General features: G+C 39.5%; 1 protein-coding gene across 1 annotated transcript; it reads left to right on the forward strand.

The window, feature by feature from the left end:
• The first annotated feature begins 222 nt into the window (after positions 1-222).
• Positions 223-17,331, forward strand: LOC104529936 (cell surface glycoprotein CD200 receptor 1-A). The gene is made up of 6 exons (XM_010174383.1): positions 223-310; positions 12,790-13,098; positions 13,722-13,973; positions 14,821-14,920; positions 15,865-15,916; positions 17,209-17,331. Exons 1-6 carry the CDS (start codon positions 223-225, stop codon positions 17,329-17,331), a joined length of 924 nt encoding a protein of 307 aa, XP_010172685.1.
• Positions 17,332-21,600: the final 4,269 nt, after the last annotated feature.

The raw sequence follows: 21,600 nt of genomic DNA on the forward strand, positions 1-21,600 counted from the left end.
AGCACAGGAAGCCTAGTGCTCTGAAAAGTCAGAAGGAGGAACCTCTCCAGCTTTGAGGAGCCAGTCGGTCAGGAGCACACACAGCAAGAGGAGAGGAGTGGGAAGGAGGGAGAGAAAACACTGACATTGGCTGCTGAGGATGCGCTGGCAGGCAAGAAATACTCCCCATGACCACAGCTAGGGTGGTGGCAGGATGGATGGAGTGACGGAGCTCCCTGAGCCATGAAAGCAGGAGTCAACATGAAGATTGCTGGGAAGACTCTGTGTGTTTTTGTGCTGCTCACCATCACCAGGGTCACAAGAACAGCAGGTGAGTCTAACTGGGACCAATCAGTCTTCGGGATGGAAGAAAGGGAAACATGCACAGATATTTTATTTCTATAAAAGCTATGCATCATTCTGTGACTTTCTTTAATTGATAAAAATTATGGAGCACAACTAAAACATGCTTCCCCAATATGCACTCCTGCTCTGCTCTTCTTAGTGGTCACAAGGCTGCCAATCACTATCCCTGTGACTTCCATGTAGGCAATTATTTAGTGACTCTTTGCTGGGAATGTACCATTTGTCACAAATAGCCTTTTGACTCAGACCTCTAAATCCTTATCATCTGAGAAACTGTTCCATTTGATACATTAAAAATATGCCTGGGAAAGTGTTTGTGAACTTGAAGCTTTTGGCCAAGTTGTTTCTGACAAAGAGAGGCTGCAGATACTCTGAATAGGGCAGGGATCTCTTGCATCTTTCTGAGGAGTGGCGGAGGATCACTGATGTACTGACAGCAGGGAACAGTTTCTGGAATTTCCTTCTGAGGCTAAAGGGCATGGTCGCTATCCAGAGTGGGAAAGGTTTTTGTGCCAAAGACACTGGCACTCCTAAGCCTTTCTAACCCTGTCTTCTAGTGTAGTTGACTTAGTTTTAATATAGTCTAGCTATGGCAGTTAATGTCTCCCGTATATGGTTCATTCACATTTCTAGAGCTTGTGCTCTTCCAGACACTACACAGCAGTCCATGGACTTGGTAATGAAACCAGGGATTTGAGCAGCAGTTCCAGAAACCTAAACTGCCTATGTATAAAAGGAGAAGGCAGATAGTTCTGTGAGATCCAAATTAAACTAGGGACATCTCTGAATAGTAGGTAATGTGCATGTGTCCATTCCTATTATGGACAAGTAGAACTAAACTGCATGGACATGAGTTATTCCACCCCACTTGGCCAGAAAATACAAGTGGCTCCTTGGTGATATTTTAAAGCAAAACGGATGCAGTCATTGTTGGCAGTGAGGGAATACTCTTCTATAATGTGTCTGGCTGATCAAATGAGGGATCCAGAATAGTTACCTCAGTGCTACCCATTGGAAAAAATATTTCACAAACATTATTAAACTTTGCATCAGTAACCTATCAACAGGAACACTGGAGGTAAAAAACTTGTCCCTGTTCTGTAGGTAAAGAACTATCTCAGAAGAATACTGAGGAACCTGCTCAGGGTCTTGCAAACATATTATGGTAGCATCAGAGCCAATCTACATTTTTGAATACAGCTGCTTAAAAAATAAAGGAGTATGGAAATGACAGAAAATGTTGAAGAAAATACAGGAGACAAAGGGGAATACTACTGGCAAAAATTCTTTTTAAAAATGGACTTTGCTGGAAATATAAAAAAATTACAATGCTAAAAAGTTTTGGTTTTCACCCAAAAGGTAATTGGTTTTTAGCTTCCTCATATCTTAGTGAATCAATTATATTCCCCTTCAAACAGCAGAGAAAAAGTTGTTCAGGTAACATCTAATTTCATGCCTGAACCTTCCCCTCCCCTCCCAATAAGAAGCAGCCCACATTTGATAGGAAGCTTTTAGCTAACACTGCTCTCACACTTGTTTCCTTCTGTATTAGGGGAGATGTTCTGAGCAAGATGTAGTGACAAGGTTTTTTTCTTCAGAGATCACAGGCTAAATGGGTCAAGCTGATCCAATGTATGTAGTCTGTACAGAGAATTTTAGTGTTATATGAAGCTCAGAAGGAACTATATGCTCCCTTCTGAAGACTAGAGCAAGCTACTCTGCATGAAATAAGGTCATGCAAAACCTGTTGTGTGTAACCAGGCTTTATCTGCATTAGCATTTTCCTTAACATTTCCCTACCATTTTGTTTTGTGTGGTTTGGTTAGTTTTTAAAACAGCAGAAGGGGCAGCTCAGAAGCAAGGCTGAGGTCACTTCATGACTGTCATATCCAGATCTGCCCCCAAGTGAGCTGGATAATATGCTACTGAAGCTACTGGTGCATGATCTCTATTAACAATCCTTCTGCAACAATCCTCATAGTAGCAGCAGTGGAAAAGACTCAAAATTAAAACCTTTTTGGTAACACTTTGAAGATTTCTCTAGTTTAAGTAAGCAGACAGGACACCTCAGGTGGTTGTGTATTTACTCCAAAGGAAAGGGGTTAAGGGAAGGCAAGATCTTCCATGAGAGGTTCATACAACAAACCTCTTTTTCTTGGATTAACATTTGCAATGTTGGACTGTGTAAGTCCTGCATCTGCAGTAGTAGCCTGTGACAAGAGATGGGACCAAGTGCTTCAGAGGAAGCTGCAAGAAATCCATGGTCAGTAATGAGATGTGATTCTCTATGGTTAGTTCAGTTTTCTCAATAGTAAAACACTGAACTTAGTGGCATTGCATCAGTGCTCGAATTAGAGTGTATGAGGTGAATAAAAGTGAAGTAGATTTACAAAGTAACCTGTCTAGAGTTCAAGTTTACCTGCATACATAACTTTCTCGAATGCTACTGCTTTCATTCAGTTTCTGCCCTTGTAAATTCTCTTTCACTAGTGTACTAATGTTTTATTGCCTTCTTAATTTCTCTGTCCTAATCTGTTTCAGTGCTCCTGTCTCTGTTGCTTCCTATTCTAGTTTACTGTGGAATGTTGCTCCAGATTAAAAAAAAATAAAATAAAATAAAAAAATTATAGCCTAAAAAACTATTCTGGCAAGCTTTTTGTCTCCATTTCACTATTTCTTTGCTGCTCCTTTGGGTCTATGTGCTGGAATCATTCTGACTTCTTTTACCCTAAAATCACCTGAATCCAAACAGACTGTTTTTCTTACCAAAAGGTTTAAAATAGAATTCTGTACTATTAACTTAAGCAAAAATTTTCTCAGAAGACATCTAAATTGCCCTAATATAATCTTCAAAGCATGTCCTTGTGACATTAACATTTTACTTTGCTGTGGTCCAAAGGTGATGTTTGTGTCTAGTTTCAAAGCCACGGAAACAAGGAAGTTCAGTCTTGCAAGTTGACTACAAACTCCATGACTACAAAGCACGTTTTCTTTAATTGGCAACACACTTGTAGAAGTACATGCTACTTAAAACTCAAAGTTGATGGATTTTGTACTTAGAGGTACAATCATTCATAAGAAAAAAGTGTAGAAAAAACTTCTTATGCTGCCTTACCTTTGTGTTGATTAAGAAAATGCTAGGGGAAAAAAGTACCATACTAAAGCTAAACAGTAAACCAGATATGACTGAGATTTTAACCATATAAAAGTGAGGTCGTAAGCATGTTTTCACAGCAGCCCTTTATCTGCTCTCTGCAAAGTATGAAAAAGAAGGCATACAACCTCTCGTTTGCAGTCAATGGTCTATTTTTGTTCAGAATAGCAGGAAAATGCCACTTAAGCATAAACAGTACAACTTACTTTATTCTTCTTCTCACGTGGAAGAGAGTAAAAGGCCAAGTTCAGCATACAGAACAGAATATAAAACATTCTGTATCTGTTTCTATACTGAGAAGTGGGGGGCCTTTGCACTTTGTTACACACACTGTCACGGTGCAACTCTGAAAGAAATACTACCCAAGCCACTTGGCATCCAGTGTAAATCCCTTTTCCCCTCATCCGTTCCAGCTACGTTCTGCAAGGATGAAGATCGACTTACTTTGCACACAGAATTTGCTATAACAAGTTTAAAGTTCACAGCCAGACTGGTAGAATATGTGACAGCTTGTTAAGTTCGGTGATGATTTATTATCAGTTGAGGATTTGGCCAGTGGTGATTAATCAGCAAGCTGGATGACTCTAACACGTCATTTAAACACCAACTAATTCCTTCATTAAAGAACTGTACCCATCCTTTTTTTCTACAAAGTCATGTTTATATTGAGACATAGCCCATTTACGCGAGGGCAGAAACAAAACCTCAGAAAAGACCCCTTCATAACGGCATCAAAGTGCCTTTTTTTGCAGGCATTGCATCATGAAACACTTTTCAGAAACAATCTGAGCACCTAAAAAAGCACCTGACTTATTGAAAGGCTGATTTTAATCCTGATTGAGGCAAGTCTCCATTCTCATTTCCTGCCTAAATTTGTTGTACTACCTGTTTTTATTGTTATTACATTTTAGGCTGCTGAATTTCAGCACACATCTACCACTCTACTCATCAAGGTCACCTGGTTCTTTTTGTGTGACATTTCCATTCTTTGTATTAATAATGCTATATTCTTCTTGCTTTTAACAAATTTCCTCACACACTCCTCATATAAATTAGTAAAACCGTTAAACAGAATTATCATAAAACTTCTCTGCTGAGAAACATTACTAGCAATTTAGCTTCAACCTGACATCTTTAACGCTGCCTTTTGCTTTATCTCCTTAATCCAGTTCTTTGTTTCTCCAGTTGTTCCCCCTATTCTTCAGCTTCATTTATGATTTTCAAAAGGGTATTGTATCAAACCATATCTCTAACTAGGTGAGTTTTAATGCCTTTCCTTTGTCTTCAAAATCAGCTGTCTTGAATGACTGCTTGAAAGGATACTAGAGAAGGCTAAAGAGAATTAAAAGATGGTAAGAAAATTAAAAACTAGCAACTGTAAAGGTATATTCCACTTTGAATGTGAAGACTAAAAGCTTGAGTTCATTATTCAGTTCTGTCAGTGCAGAGCTCACCACTCTGCAACATATAAAGTCACTTCCTAACATTAAAGTTTGCAATCTAAACAAAATCCAGCCATGCTGCAGACACTTGATACTGGAAAACCAGAATTTACAATTAAAAGTGTCTTTTTCTGGCTGTGTTTTAAGGTTGTTATTTCAGCTTGTATGGGACAGCAGGAAAGACATTCATACTGCAAGTGAGACAGTAATGGTGGCAGAAGAGAAATGTGTTAAAAGGAGAACAAAATAAAATCTGAGTATGTGAAACAAAGAAATTTCTGAAGATAGGAAGAAACTAAGTGAATTAAATGGGAATAGGAGATATTTTCAAGGAATAGTGATGAGTATGGATAAAAGAGCGTGAGTGGGAAATTAACAGTAAAGATAAAAGTCTCTTATTGTGTCCTTTTAAAGATATGTCCACGCTGAAAAAGCTCTGATCACAGCTTCAAAAAACAGAGCCATATGAGCTCAGGCCAGCTACTTCATGCATTTCTATCATGACAATCAGAGTAGTCTAGCTACTTACTACTCACCCGCCGCACACGGCTGGTTTTCAGCCTGCACTCTGTCCTGTGCTGTTGTGGCTACATTTTTAGAGTCACATATATAGAACTCTATCAGTATTTTAGCAACCCCTACTCTAGTACAAAGCAATTCTATTTGTTCATCTTTCACTTCACTCCAGACAGGCCTTGCTAAGTGTCACAGGCACTCTGTGGCAATAGAAGGGGAAAACAAATGCTCAGCCTGTTTATCTGGCCTCTTCCAAGCATCCGGTACTGCCTTTTTGATTATGACTTGCTATGACTCATATAAGATACTCATTCCAAGATACAGTTAGTCATTTGCTTGTGGTATGATCATTGTTTCAGTTCATTATACCTCTAAGTTTAGTATGTCACAATCTGCAGCGTGGGGTGGAGGGGGGAGATGCACCAAAACACTGTGGTGGATTGTTACTGTAAGAAATAAAGACACAATAGGATTATGTCTGAGAAAGTAAAGTGGTCTCTTTACAGTGCAAAAAAACTCTTAAACAGCTAAATTTGTGAAGAGGCTGCTATGGAACTTGAGTCATTTGGGGAGCTAGAAAAAGTTCTACTGTGGGTTAAAACCTGCTGTAAGGAAAAAAAAAGGCTAGAAATCTTTCCCATTTGAAAGCAATCAAAATTACTTTCAAGCTGTGTGGCTGTCTCTGATTTTGCAGTGATTCCTCTGAAAATTTTAGTGGCTTCACAATAAAATTTTCCTGTTTTTAAAATCTTTCTTCCTCCTTTTACTGGGACAATGACTCTGAGAAACAGGAGAAATAACTAAATAAGCAACACTGCAAAGGGACTGGTGAAATTGTTTATCGACAAGAGTTGTCAAACACGCTACATAAACCATAGTAAAAAAAACCAATCAAACAACAGAGCAAAGTCTTTCCCTCAGTATTTTTCAATTACAGTAATCTTAGCAGGACAACAATAACCAGCACATTTTTGAAACACAAATACAAACTCCTCAACTGAGTGTGTTTTTTCCTGAGAGAGGATATGTCCATTTTCAAACATAAAAGTTGAACTGCCAGTGGACTGGAACGTGCACTCAGTGCAGTGGAACAGAGCTTGAGAACTTCCTCAGACGTGGGTTAAAATCTTCGTCAGCAGTCAAGGAGAGACAATGACAAAGGGCATAATAATATTGCTATTATAATTAGATGAACTTCAGAGGCTGGAGTCAAATTGGAGGACCTCAGTCTAAAGGCCTCCTACCCTCCCCACTTGTCAGATGAGTCTCCAAAGTGACAACTGCTCATGGATTTGCATCCACAACCAAAGTAGGATGGTTCAGCTTCAAGCTGTACAGAACTCCCAGAACCTGAGTCGCCCATTTTCTACATCAGTGTGACAGACAGCACACACTCCTGGGCTCCTGAGGTCTGATCCTGCCAGCTAACAGAAAAAATTATTGCTATTTTTCAGAGTGCACTTATTTGTGAAGAGTAAGACTGAAAATGAGAAGTTATTTAGAATAAATGTGTAGATCCTTCATTTAATCTCTCTTGTGTGCAATGAAATAGTTAACAGTACTGACATTTAACTATCATCCTTTGGTTATAACTGACATGAGCTTGATAGTTCACACCTCTTCACATATGGTGCTTTCTGCAGACCCACAGAGGGAGAGGCCTTTTTCAGCTCCAGCAAGCTGTCAGTTCAGCTCAGCTCTACCATGGGATTTCACCTTGAGAGAAGTAGCGGCGCAAGGGGCTGGCTTGTTTCTGAGCCTTTATTTGAATAGATACATGCTGACGTGTATGGCACATATGCCCCAATGCATTGGTCATAAACCAACCAGCTATCACAGAGAAAACTTTAGCAACTGACTTTTAGCCATTTTATAGTATGAAAGCACCATTCCAGAAAACAGAGGTGGAGTAACGGATTAAAAGACCTGCAGCACTGAATCCTCCCTCTTTAACAGCGTGGAATACTTTTGTTTGTTGAGTTCTCCTGCAGAGCAGACACACACCCTTTAGGTTTAGAGAAATAACCAGAGGGAAGGGGAGGTTGTGTCTTCCCTCAGAGCCACTGAGTACACCACACACAAGAGTGCAGGCTAGAGCAGGCAATGTAAGGAGGGCAAAGAAAGCAGATGGGGAGACCCTGGCAAAGGGCTTGGTTGGAGCAGACCTACAAGAAGTCATGGAAATGGAAAAAGGATCTCAGAAGAGATCATGTGGAACCTGTGCAGCCTGAGAAGTCACCAGAAGCTGGTGGAGTAGAAGAGAGGACTGGGGAAAGAACCTGTTCTGTACAGAGAGCAGGGAAGATTTGTTTTCAGGCCTCTTTTTTTTTTTTTTTTCATGAATATAGCTACCAATTCTGAGTCTCCTAAAGAGCTATCACTTTCTAGCATAGTGGTTTATGTTCTAATAATACATACTTCTAGAGATGAGACAGCTTTTGGTATGCTCACTAGAAAGAAAAAGTAGGGCATGTCCAACTTCAGCCCAATGTGAGGTCCTATCAACATCTCCAAATTGAAGGAAATGCTTGGGCTGACCAGGAAGGACAGGACAGGGGTGAAGATAATTTCTGTTTACAGAACTGCCTTTGTGCAGGTTGATCCCATAGCTGTTTACAGATTAATTCCTGAGAATATACATTGTGGACTATTTTTAAATAAAGCTAACTCTGTGGTAAAAAACAACAACTCTTGACATCTCATTAGACTGTATTTTAGACTGAAATAAGGCAAAGAAAGGCAAATCAAATTGTCTTTTCATCAGAAACTGTTATGAAAATGGCTGACACTATTCTTTATGATTTGGAAGCTTCTTGTCAAGTATTACCCAGGAGCAGTCTTATTTCACTTGTGATTGACAGGATTTTAGCTCACACAGTTCAAAACTTTAAATTATCTGAACCTGGAACCACTTGCTCTGTGGTAAAATGAAGCAGAGCTCTCTTTTTGCATATGCTTTCTTGGGAGAATAGCAAGCATGCTGCAAGATTTCTGCACCAGGTGATAATGTGAGTGAGCACCTATAGAAATGGAAGCACTATAACTATCCACACACTGACAAGCAGGGCTAACAAGCAAATGCCCAGCACAATGATCAGCTTGGCTATGCTGGTTTTGGGTAGCCACAGCACTCTGCCATCACAACATGCTTCCATGTCACATTGAACCAGAAGAAGATCAAAATAGGTGCAGGCTCTGCAGTTTACACCTTGCTCCCTTACCATATTTTTTTATTTATTTCTCCGCCTTCAACGCAAAGGCAGACAGACAGAGTTTTAGACAGTTCTTGGGAGAATGCTAACAGGCTAATAGGGTCATAATATAGGATAAAACCTCCCCCTAATAATATATGTCTGTTCTACAGAGATAAAAACACATTCCCTATTCCACCTTAAACAGAGGTATTCAAAGTAATTTCAGAAATACAAATTAATCAGACCTTTCAGGATTTTTGGCACATGCGTCGTTCTTCTGTAATCAAAGATCAGGTTTCTAGCAGCATGCCTGAGAAAAGAACCAAAGCAAGGAAGAAAGTACACAATTCGTATTTACAGTAACGCCACTAAACAACCTAAAATTGTACTTCAGTGTGATTCAGCAGATTTTAAGCTGACTGATGTGGCTTATCATTTGAAGTGAACGGTACTGATTCATTCAGAGGAGAATATGACAGAAAGACATAGCAGAAAGCACCACTTTCACTCTTTCTTTACAGCCTTGAAGCACACAAGACATTATGTTGGGAAACTTGTACATTGCAATAGGCTGCTTAGGAGATGCAGAGTTGAAAGACAAGTAAAATGATACTGCTTTAATATGTAAATGAAAGTGTACACAGTAAAATATGCACAACATTGTCTTTCCTGTGCAACATTTGCAAACATTATCCACAGAAACGCCAGGTCCAACACACAGGCTGTTTGAATGCTTAGGCTTGCTCAGTCATTTTCAGATGAGGTCAGCCATTCTGATGACATGACTCGGAGCTCTGAGGCTCTTGGCAGTGTTAGACTAGGAGAGGAAACACTTTGTTCTCCAATTTTCAGAGACTTTCACAGAACTTGCATCCAGAAACCATCATGAGACAAAAGGCTTCTTTCAGTTCCTCTCCTGGTAAAATTCCTCTCCTGAGTTTAAAACACACACCTCACATTTTCTTGAAATGCCATTAAGCAGAAAAAAAATGCCATTTAAAAACACTTCCAGTGTAATAATGCGTCACAGAACACTGCTAACAATTGAATTAAGGAATCAAGCATTTGTGGGGCTGTTCTGTAATTTGTGTATCAGAAAATGGTGTGAATAGATAGCACTTTTCTTCTTCAGCTGTGCTTGGAAACATTAATCAATGAATCCTGGCAGTATTGAGCAACAGAAAGCTAAGTATTATTTCCTTTATTTAATAAAAATGGGAAGTGGATGGCTTCACTGAAATACTACCCTCACCTAATTTTCCTCTCTGCTAGAAAAAAACCAAACCAAACCAAACCAAAAAACTTTTCGGAATTACACTCTGACTTCCATGTTATACAGCTGCTGTAACTAATACATTACAGCAGTGGATGGTGCAGTGTAGTGTGGGGCAATATTGCAACTACACCTCCTATCAATATGCAGGAGATAGGTCAAGGTCTGGAAATGTCTTCACCCAAAGGATACTTAATCCTCAAAAGAAAAAGGCAAAAAACTTGCAAGGAATCTGTAAGTGGTGAAAATGCAGTGAACTGTGTTCATTTTGCAAGTTAGAAATAACTTCCCAAGAACACAGTTAAAAAGAAGGAAAAGTGGTTCAGCTGGAATGGTTCATTCACCTAGAGTCTAGAAGATGAGATTTCAGATAATATTATTAAGGTAAAACCAACTGTAGTCTTCTCAAAGGGGCTACTAGTAATGATTTGACTAATAATTTGAAGTTGATGCTCGTTAAGACCATTTCTTACAGCATTGTGAATGTTCAGGAACAGCCAGCAGAGGTAATAGAATCCCAGCTCTGGGTAGGGGATAGAGAAACACAACAAAGTCAGGTCCACTACCTCTGAGGAAGACTTTGACAAAGATTTAATTAATCATGCAAAACTTAGGTTTTCTAATTCTTTGCATATTACAGCTGAACTTTGAAATGCCTCTTTAGTATATCGGTTTGAAAGGTCTGGGGAGAGGTTTAACGTATTTTGAATAATTTGTGAGTACAAATCAGGTTGATTAACTTTTGTTGTCCTTCCAGATTAATGTATAGTTTGAAAGTTGTACTCTGATTTTCTCCTCACACACAGCTCTCTTAGAATGCCACTAAAACCATTACTCAGCCCAAGGAAAGAGCAACCTGGGGTTTTACCAGAGATACAGAACACTCAGAGGTCAGGAGTTTACAAACCCAAAGTTTAATGGTCACCTATTAAAAGAGGAAATGGGTGAGGTGATAAATGAAGGCTGGCTTGGATTACAGCTATGAGTATTATTCCGATTAACTCATTAACTGTTGCACGTAGGTGATTTTGAAAAAGAAAGGTTATTTATCTGTAATAGATCTTCTTCAGGTAGCTATTTATACATACACATACATGGTGGATTTTGGGGGTTGTTTGCTTTTAATTTCTGCAGGACCCAAAGACACAAAAGTCCCATTCTCTCATCCACTCTTTATACTGGTTTACAGCTCGTGCCTCAGACTCTTGTTTTCTCTAAGTCTCAAAAGTGCCTCACAAAGGAGGGTGGGCTGCATATGTACATGTAAGCAACACAAATGCACGTATAAGCAACTCATCTTGAAGAACAGTTACAGGTAACCTTTCTTTCATCTCTGAGTGCTTGCCCACATGTACCTTTACTGCAAATGACACCCATCACAGAGTACTTTATTAAGGAAAAAGTCCCAATGTGACTAGTTGAAACTAAGCAAAAGAACTGACTGTCCCAAAGGTGGTATCATGTTGAGAGGCTTTAATATTCAAGGAAATAGTGAAATGAATCTTGGGGTTAGAAATTTGACCCTTTGCATGTGTTAGCTGAAGGTACAGGCAGACGAGGAGTCCCAAATCTGGTAAATATAAAAAGAACAAGCATGACTCGTTCAATATGTGCAAAGAAAGAACCAGTCTTGAAAGCTTGTAGAGAAAGAAAACTTGGGCAAATTAGTTTCTTGGCTGAGAAGAAATTCAGGGGTATGGAAGGAAAAAAATAAAGAAAAGAAAGAAAATTAAAGGCAACCCTGAGGGTGTAACTCGTCTTGAACAAACACAGCACACAGAGGAGCCATAGCAGTGGTCTGGCTCTTGCCTTTCAATGGCCAGTGTGATAACTCCCCAAAAGGACAAGCAGATTAGGTCCAAGCTTCTCCATACAGACATCTAGCTTCAAGTATATTGTTCATGGAACAAGAAAAGATGAAGAGAGGAGGTATCGTGCCTGACTTCAAGCAAGAGCCATCTTTTAAAACCCAGAAGAAGAGTCAGTGTCATAGAAAGAAAAAAAATAAAATAGAACGTATCTCCAAGCAAATGCAAAACAGAATTCAAGAACAAGACATACTCACTAGTAGTGAGGCAACACAGCTGACACATCAACTGAATAAAGTTTCTCTGCAATCTTAGCCTTGCAAGCAAGAGGCACAGGGATATGGGCATATTTTACACTTCTGTAGCTGCGTGCCTGGCAAAAAGATGGGTAGGACTTACATTCATGTCCTGTGGGGACCACTACAGTAAAAAAAGTACAGTCACAGTGTGAATGCATATGTATATATTGGGTACACTCATAATGTGAATGTATATGTTCACAAAGGTTCAGAAAATGAAAAGGCACCCCTGAGACATAAGGCAAAAACCTTTCCTTCTACACAAATTGTTTTTTACATTGTGGTCACGTCTGGGAGGTGTAGACAAGACCTTTGCCCACAGTGTTGGTCTCTGTATGAATGCAGAAGTAAAAGTTGTTTACTTAATTGGTAGCAGCAGTTCCAGAGAAAAGTTGTTATCACGTGGCCAAATGCAATAGTCAAATTTCTGTCATTTCAGCATGGAAGTGGCAACCCACTGGAGGATTTGACAATGGGCAGGAGTGGGGTCTTCCTCTTGTATCTGTCTTATCAACTAAGGTGAGCCCCAGTGGGAAATTTGTAGATAGTATTGAGAAGGGAGACTGTCATATGCCACTGGCTCCTTTACCACAGCTGTAATACAAAATGACAGACAATTTATCAGCACAGACAGGGCCTCATGCTAGTCTGTAACAGTGCAGGTATTTCTCTCTGAAGCACAGGTCAGAACTCCAAAGCCATGAGTGACATCCCCAGGCACCTTCTCACACGTCCTTCTCCATCTTTCTCTCCTTCAGGGAACAAGAATGTGTCAGTGACAGTAGGGAACAGCTCTGTGCTCACCTGCCCTCCCAAACCAAATACAACTATGGTAACATGGAAAATAAACCCCAATGTTGGAGGCCCCTGCACCTTGGGATACAGGGCTGACCAGAACAAGACGGACAGAACAAACTGCACTGACAGCATGAACTGGAAATTCAGACCAGACTGGAATCCTGCCCTTGAGATAAGGCAAGTGGAAATAGCCCACGAAGGAAATTACACCTGTGAAGTAGTAGCAACAGAAGGGAATTTCCACAAGACTTACCACCTGACTGTGCTGGGTAAGGGACCCCTCCCTCATTTTATAGTTCTCCAAAGGACCATGTCTGGGCCTGGACATACAAAGCTCCTCTCCCCATGCACTGGGGGATATACTAATGCAATATACTGCCACAGGATTCTGTACATTCATCTGGTTATCCCATAGAATCAATCATTAACACACTAATTTAAGAGAACTAATGCATGTGAGAGGAACAGTTCCAAGTGCTGAGGTATTCTATCAAACACATGACGTTCTTATCCAGACAGCAGGAACAGACCCATTTCCTCTCACGCTGGCATTCAGACACATTTTAAACCACATGTACGATGGCTGCTTAGGACAAAAGTCTAATTCAGCCCTGTATTTGGGATAATTCCCTGTCACAATGTCCAGGGAAACCTCCTCTAATGGTACATGGCTGTGGTAACTCACCTGAATGGAGGAGAGTTGTCCAAAAGGGAAAAAGAGGCACAAGAGATCTCTGTCTCTTGTGACTTTGGCCCATGTTGCTGTAGTGGGATGGCGCCGCCAGCCTTATTCTCCTCTTTTCACTGTGTTCATTTTGGGTAGAGAACAAGAACATCCTATCCCACTGCAGCAAACTAACTCCATGTATCTCCCCCTCCTGACACTTTGCAGTCCCCCCGAGGCTGACCTTGTACTGTGACGACCATGGGAACCTGGTGTGCGAGGCAGCAGCAGGGAAGCCGCCTGCTCAGATCTCGTGGGTCCTAGAGAACAACTCCACCCCCGAGGAAGAAAGCCATGACAACGGGACAGTGACTGTTCGCAGCAAGTTCACAGCACACAGCACCAACATGACTAATACAACCTGCATTGTGTCCCACCCGGCTGGGAACCAGAGCAAGTCCATAGCCTGTCGTCCCTCAAGTAAGCTTCCCTTTGTGCGTTCAGCATTGAAAATCCTGGTTGGCCTCCAGTGCACACTCTTGTTCCTTCTATGAAGGAAAATCTATCAAAGATACAGAAACTACAGTGAAGTCTCATATAGACAAAAGTACGATCTCCAACTGCCTTTGCCCAGAAACATCACCAGCTTGTTTGTGTTCTAGACACTATGTCCTAATTGTTTCTTTCCTAAGAAGAATATACATAAGCGTGGTAGTATCCTTTTGGTAGTGGAAATGTTGTTTGAAACAGAAACAAAGCAGTCATGATCTTAATGTTAAAATAATCATTTGGAAGCAGAGTTTTGCATTAGCAAAATTTTTTTAGATGTGAATGTAAAGTCTCTTGCTCAGATCTTAATAAGAGAGCGAAAGAGAACCAACTCCTGGGTGGCCAGAAGACTAATTAATCTTCTGGCCACAGAAGAAACAAATTAATCACTTCATTCTGAGTTGTGAATGTCTGACACTGTATGACATTTGGTTTCTGGTTTTTGCTTTTTTTTTGTTGCTTTTGAGAACTCCACGAGAGTTGTAGTACTAAGATATGCTGAGTTCTTGAGAGGAGTTCAGGTATGGCTTAATGAAAAAATATCATGAGTGTCCACTGTGAGATTTTGGGGATCTGTTTTTGCCCCTGACACAGACTCCATTTGTGTTTCTCAGACAAGTTTTGTTACTGGTTTTTCCTTCTGGTGAAGGGGATTATATTTCTTTTATGAGCATGCTGAAAATGTGTGTATGTGTTAAAGCAGCTTTAATCTTATACTGAAATAATAAAGAAAATGAGCAGCAAGAAGAGATAACTAAGACTAACTCTTTGTTTTTAGAGAACAATGGCTTTATCCTGCATGTCTGCATCACTGTTTGTTTTCTGAGCATCATCACCTTAATGGTTGCCATTTGCTATTTTAAGCTCCGTAGTAACAGGTATGTATGATAAGTGCTAAGGAAAGACTGTCTAGTGCTAGAAGAAATCTTTAAGTACTGTTTGTGTCTTGAAATCCTAAGATTCTGTCAGTCTGTGCTGCTATGAATAATGGAACTAACTACATCAAATATTTCTATACTGCAGACAGTGTGCATTCCACACATCTTCACTGAATAATGTATCTGACTAAAATATAAATGAGCAGCAGTTGTCAGAGGATCCTCATTGCACTGCCTGCTACACTAAAGGGGAGCTCTTCATTCTAATAGGAAAGTGGGAGAGTAAAGCAGATCCTGTGATAGTCTGTCAGTGCCTCTCTTATTTAGATCAAAGGGTTGGTTCTGTTGCCCAGTAAGTTCTGCCAAGTGCCAGAGGACTGACCAGTGCTATCCTGACATATCAACAGAGGGGACAGCATATTGTATCTGTATGAAAAAGCTCCCTGGGTGAAGCTGGACTCGAGCCCCTTCAGAATTTGCTCTGGAGAAAAAAGTAGTTCCAAGATAAAACTACAGAAATCATTTGTGCAGTGAAAGGCTGAATTAGCAACTGTACTAAAACCTCAGCTATGTTCCCTCCTTCCCTTATTCTAAACCTGTTTTTCTCCCAAACCTTCTCCCTCAGAGGTGAAGAATTAATTCAATACAATTTCACTAACCACAAATTGTACATCCTTTCAGAGGACTTTGATTTTAATCTTTTGTTTCCACCTTGTGTTTAAGCTCCCAGAAACATGAGAAAAAACCTCTAAAGAAAGTCAGGGTGCCATAATTTTGGGTTCAAAAGTCAAGGAGAGAGAGACATGAGAAAGCTTTGGCTTTACGCTTGAAGACAAGAAAAAGAAATGTTTCATAAGCTTGTGATCATAGAAACCAGGCTGTGATCCAGCCAAACCTAGGACAGAGGAAGGAATTGGCTTTAATATTGGTTTTCTTTTTCACAGATGGTGCCACAAAACCAAACCTCCTGAAACTGCTCCTACACATACCCCACAGGTAAGGAGAATGATGCAAATTAGACCATCACCAGGCATCTTCTGGTATCCCTGAAAACATGGTCAGTAAAGGGAAATAATTAGATTTTTACCCCCTGCTTTCAGCAGATGCTACTGTGTCTGTTTGCTCTTAGCTGTATCTCAGGACAAAACAAAGCCTATCATCACCATAACTCTGACTTGGAGCAAACCTCAGAGGCATATTCCAACAGCAAAGGCTCAGCAACTGCTATCCTTTATCTTAGCAAGGCGTGAGTCCCACCACATCTCCTTGGTTATATCAGATACCCTGACCACAACTGCTGTATAAACAGTCCAGGAGGGAGGCAATATCATGGATTGGGGAATATTAAGAAATATGTTAGTAAACAAGAGGATTAAACAACAAAATTAGCAGACACAGGGAAAAATAATATCCCTCTTGGTGTCCATGTATGATAATGTGCAAGTTTTGAAGGCCAGTCTTCAATTTGTATGGTCAATCAAAGAAAGAACCATACTCAAGACAAAACATTTTCTGTCTTGAGTGATGAGCTGCAAGCTGGGAGGTATTCTCGAATTCCCTATGGTGTTACAAGCTTCCTGTGTAGCTAAGCAATTAACTTATCAGCTCTGTGTCTCTGTTCTCTGCTAGTAAATATAAATAAGAGCATTTCTAGGCAGACAAGATGTGTTACATCTATATTGTGAGTATCTGTGCACTTACAGTAGACACTAGGCTCGTATTCTGTCATCAACTTAAAAAGATGCTTCAGTTACAATTTCTGAAAGACTTAGTCAGTTCCAGCTGTTATTATAATTCCTCCTGTTCTGCTGCCCTGCATCCCAGTTGTTGCTGACAGATGCAGTTGCATTAATGTGAAATAATGGATTAAGTACCAGTGTTCTTGTTGTCACATCACACAACTTTCATTAGCGTGTCTGTAGACCAGAATTGTAAACTGATGGAGGAATCAATCACGGTCAAGACTCTAGCATGTTATTTGTGCTTTCTAGAGAATTAAACCCTAATACAATTTTTTTTTTCAGGCCAAAATAAGTGCAGTAGAAGAGGAGGAAAAGGAGGAAGGTGAACCAATACCTCAGCTTTACCCTCTATATCTTTGACAGAAACAGTAATACATGTTCTTTGGTAGAAAAAGCAATAGAGGTGTTTTTTTTCTTGAGTCTGAGAGGAATAAATATGGGAGCACTATTTCCCAGATACATTCTTCAGTACAGATGAAAGCCTTGCAGAGTCTTGCCAAACTAAACTACTCCTTGTATTTACAGCTTTTGGTTTTGTTTTGCTAGGATGACACAATGGAAGTGGAACCTTATACTACTTATGTGCAGAAAGAAAACGTAATTTACAACTCAGTGTCTGATCTGACAGCGGGGCAGAATATTCCACAAGGACTCTTGCCAGCAACATGAATGATTCGACAACACTGGAAAGGGAGAAAGACACTTTATAAAAGACTGATTATATAAAGAAACTTCTCAAAGGATTTCTTCAGATTTTGGGGCAACATAGCCCACTAGGTCTGTTCAAACACCTGTGCTTGCTGATGAGTCTGTATAATTCTTTTTTTCCCCTGTTTTGCCTTCTTCCTTGGGAAAGGAAACAGCTTTCTTGTTGTTTCTCAGGCAAATGTGACTGACTCCATGCCCTAGTTTTTCCTGGAAAAGCTATTGTGATCAGTCTTGCCCTTGCTGTTCTTGCCTTGGAGATCCTAGGTTTGTCAGTCACTTCTAGGTATTACTTTGATGCACTTGACACTATGTTGCATATATTTGGGAGATGGGAGGAGTGTTATGTCTGAACCAAAATGAAACACTCTTCAATCAAGAGCCACTTTGTTCTAATTCACAAATTACTAACATAGTGGCCTGGGTACCGATCATCAGAGAATAGCTCAAATGGCGGAAGATATTGGTAAGGAAGACCTTAAATGCCTCAGTTCTGAAAATGGAAACGAGTGATGAATTTAGAAGGTCATCCACCAAGAAAAAGACTTCATTGGCATGATTAATTTACTTGTTAGGTTCGTATTCAGTATTTTCAACTAAATGTGTTTACTCTGTATTTCAGGTTATTGTTATGATTACTTTTCCATAAGATTCTCTGAAGATATGGTATTCCTCTCTTTCTTAAGAGTACTGGCATTAAGACACTGTAAAAGAATTATGTTACTCAAATCTAGTAAGCTCCTTTTAACAGAAGCAAACACCAAATATTTCACAGAACAAAACATGTTCAAATGTATCTTCTATAATTGTGCAATAATGTACAAAAAAGATAAAATGCTTGCTAATTCTAGTCATATTTATTTTAACTAGCACAACTAAAGATTTTTTCATTCATCTAGATGTTTTGTTGATATTCTTTTAAATATACTTGCAAATTCACTTTTTTGTATGTAAATTACCTTATATATCTTAATGTGTCTCGTGTTCAGGTGACTTCTTTTCACCTTCCTAAAATACCCTTTAGGAATAAATAATATAAATTGTCCTCTATACTAGCAGTTCTCAAACTATTTGGATTGATGCCTTACTAGATAAAGTATGAACTGGCTTTACAGTAAGAGTAAAGAAATCCATCTGTAAACCTCTGTTTACTACCTCTTATTTAATTATTTTAAAAGATGGACTGGCTACATGGTCTGATGGTAGGATTAGAAGAACTAGATTTTTCCTTTAGACCGTAGAAATGTCTTTGCCACACATTGCTAGAACTTTCTTTTCAGACAGCCTCCCAAGGGCTCAGACCCAGTGCTTGGAAAACAGACTTCTAAATTGACTGCTGTTCCTAAATGTATTACTCATGTAAACTGATACAATTGGTTATTTATTCTCACTCTAACAGTTATGAAACCACCACTTCTGTCCAGGTGCACTCTGCATGCAAGTATTGCTTTTTGCCATGTCTAGATGTTATTTTAGAATGGAAGGGATCAAAGCTGAGTATCAATCAGCTACAAACAAGCTGACTTACCAAGGAAGAGAGCCAATGAACTCAGTCACAATCCTCTGAAAGTTCCCACTTAATATAGGTGTAATACTGCCTCTTATGCATTAAAATTACTTCAGTATCTTCTATTTCCATCCTACTGGCAATAGAAATTCAAGTTTTCACATTAGAGCTGTATGACTTTCACAGGAGCACTGACATAGCCACCAACATCTATATGTAGCACAGGCTTCCTCATATAAATCTAGAGTGTATTTACTTACACAAACCTAGAGAATTAGTGTATTGGCAAGGAAATGCTAAATAAATGCTTTTCAAAAAACATTTATTAAAAGAAAATTTAAAAAATCTAAAATCTTTATAAGCAGAGTAAATAATATTTAATGGGTAGGGAAAGACAAGTATGCAATGCATTTAGTCATAACTATAAAGGAAGCTCAAAAAATACATTTGCACAGGAAAAAGCTCTGCAGTCAGACCAAAACCTATTCATAGAAAGTACTGAGCAAAGAATTTTCACTCCTGAATATATTTCACTAGTGAATATGTAAGAAAGGCTTCCACATGTTCTCCCTTGCATTCAATATTGAGAAATCATTTCTCTCTGATGGACTAAAGATGTCAGCTATCTTTGGCCACCTGTTAAGTTAAAAAACAATTCAACTTGTGCTTTTTGTAATTTACCTCAGATGGGACACTACTTGGTTAAGCAACTGCATAAACATCCAGAGAGGTACCTCATTCATTATTTTTCTTCAATGCCTTTGCTCAACTTCTGCAATGACACCAGTTCAATAAAAATGACAATTTTTTAAGGGTGTGGGCATGCTGGAATTACTGCTAATTACATAGATCAGATTGTCTTGTAATTCCCTTATGGTCCTGATCATCTGCCTCTGTCATCATTGCCTCTCAATATATACTTAAAATGGTAGGCATTACAAGGCAGATGCTATATTGAGGTTCTGAGTGTGCAAGCACCTTGAATAAAGGGATCCTAATCCAAAGCTGGGGCTCCAGCACCTTGGGAAAATACAAATAATAAAGAGAATCTGCAAACTGAGCCAGATGGGAAGCTTGTTTGCTAAGTATTATCACATATATTAGCCAATTTGCTCCAGGAGATATCGCTTGCATAAAAGGTTCCTCACTGATCAGTACACACGAATCTTTCCATAGAAAAAACTGAGAATCACACCAGCTTCTGTCCACAATATCACAGATAATAGAAGCTGGTGCTAATGCTATGCAGCAATATTCTAGCCTGAGTCATCAAACTCACAACTGGCACTTTGCTCTGCCAGTTTTCCTCTTTGTAAGAGCACATTCTTATGACACTCTGTACCAGTCCTGCTGTTTTTCACATTTATTTGCTGAACTCCAGTCATTATTCCCTAGGTGTGACTATTAGCTTTACCAGTCAGTCAGCTGCAAAACACGAATATATTAAAAAGCCCACAGTGAGGAGATGCACATAGTCAGCTCTCTTTTGACAGTATCAATATACTTGCTGCAGAGTAGCTTCTAAATAGAGAGGTCTGTACTCAAAGATCTAGAAGCCTGAGGCTGTGCCCACTCATGGTGCCTGTTGTTTCTTGATATGTCCCTGGATGTCTACTACAACGTGGTGAAGTCAATGTGCAACAGAAGACCTACACCTTTAGGCTGAAGGCCATTCTCCCTTACAACCTGTCCAACGGAAAATACTGGCACTGCACTGATGCTGTAACAAAATTTGACCTTCCAGGATGAGTTAGGGTGAAGTGCTGCTACTATTTTTAAGGGGAAATTTGAAATAGAGGCTGACCTGTAAAATAACTGTAGTAGGACACCTAACGAGATATGTTCTTTTGATGCCCTATTTTAGCTTCAGTTATCTTGATCTTCAGCCTCCCACAGCTGTTCAGGAAGGCAGAATGTGATATGTCACTGTGATAAAATGCAGGAGAGACAGGAAAAAGGGAGTTCACAGCCCTGCTGCACAAAGTTATAGATTTGTTTATTCTTTATCAAAGATTCTAGGGTTTTTCCCTTCACCTCAAAGCCTCTCAGACAGATACATATATATATATGCATATATATATATTTAGCTTAGTATTTTCAGGTGATATCCTGTGAATAAGAAACATTCTGGCTATATCCAAATGAAAATAGTAATTCAGGAACACCTATTATGACCACTAGATGACAGTTTCACCTCACCCTGTGAAAAACACTGCCATGGGAGAAACATTAGTTCTCCACATACTCTCTTATTAGATTTGGGATTCTAGTGACTAATTTTCTTACATGTGGAGCTTCATTTGTGACACAAAACAAGGCACAACACCATCAAGCAACAAGGCAATTCTAAGGAAAATCAACAAAAATAACATTCTATGCACCATCAACCTCATTCAGAAATCACTGGAGACACATCCATAGTATACATAACACTCAAATGTGCAATGGTAAGTAGGTTCTCAGGGTATGGAGAACAGAATAGAATGGAATAGTGAAAAGCCACTGGGATCTCTAGGGCTGGGGTAGTAAAAGGCAAATTGGGAAGAAGATGAGAGAGTGATTAATGAGAATTCAAAGGACTGCCGTTAGAGACAGGAGTTCCTCTCCTTTTTCAGCACTCCACCTTCCAGTGGGAGGGCTCATTCTTCTCCTCTTTATTACAGGAATCAAAATCTATCTACTACTACCTGGGGTCCACAGAGCAGTTAATTCCCTCCTGCAGCCCC

The sequence above is a fragment of the Antrostomus carolinensis genome, unplaced genomic scaffold, assembly GCF_000700745.2.
Source record: "Antrostomus carolinensis isolate BGI_N321 unplaced genomic scaffold, ASM70074v2 scaffold10758, whole genome shotgun sequence".
NCBI classification, from domain to species: Eukaryota; Metazoa; Chordata; class Aves; order Caprimulgiformes; family Caprimulgidae; genus Antrostomus; species Antrostomus carolinensis.

Excerpts from the sequence above, each read along its gene's own strand:
- LOC104529936 (XM_010174383.1), top strand. The coding sequence starts at position 223 with ATGAAAGCAGGAGTCAACATGAAGATTGCTGGGAAGACTCTGTGTGTT. Across the intron at positions 14,921-15,864 it reads TTTAAGCTCCGTAGTAACAG|ATGGTGCCACAAAACCAAAC; the intron begins GTATGTATGATA and ends TCTTTTTCACAG. Across the intron at positions 15,917-17,208 it reads CTCCTACACATACCCCACAG|GATGACACAATGGAAGTGGA; the intron begins GTAAGGAGAATG and ends TTGTTTTGCTAG.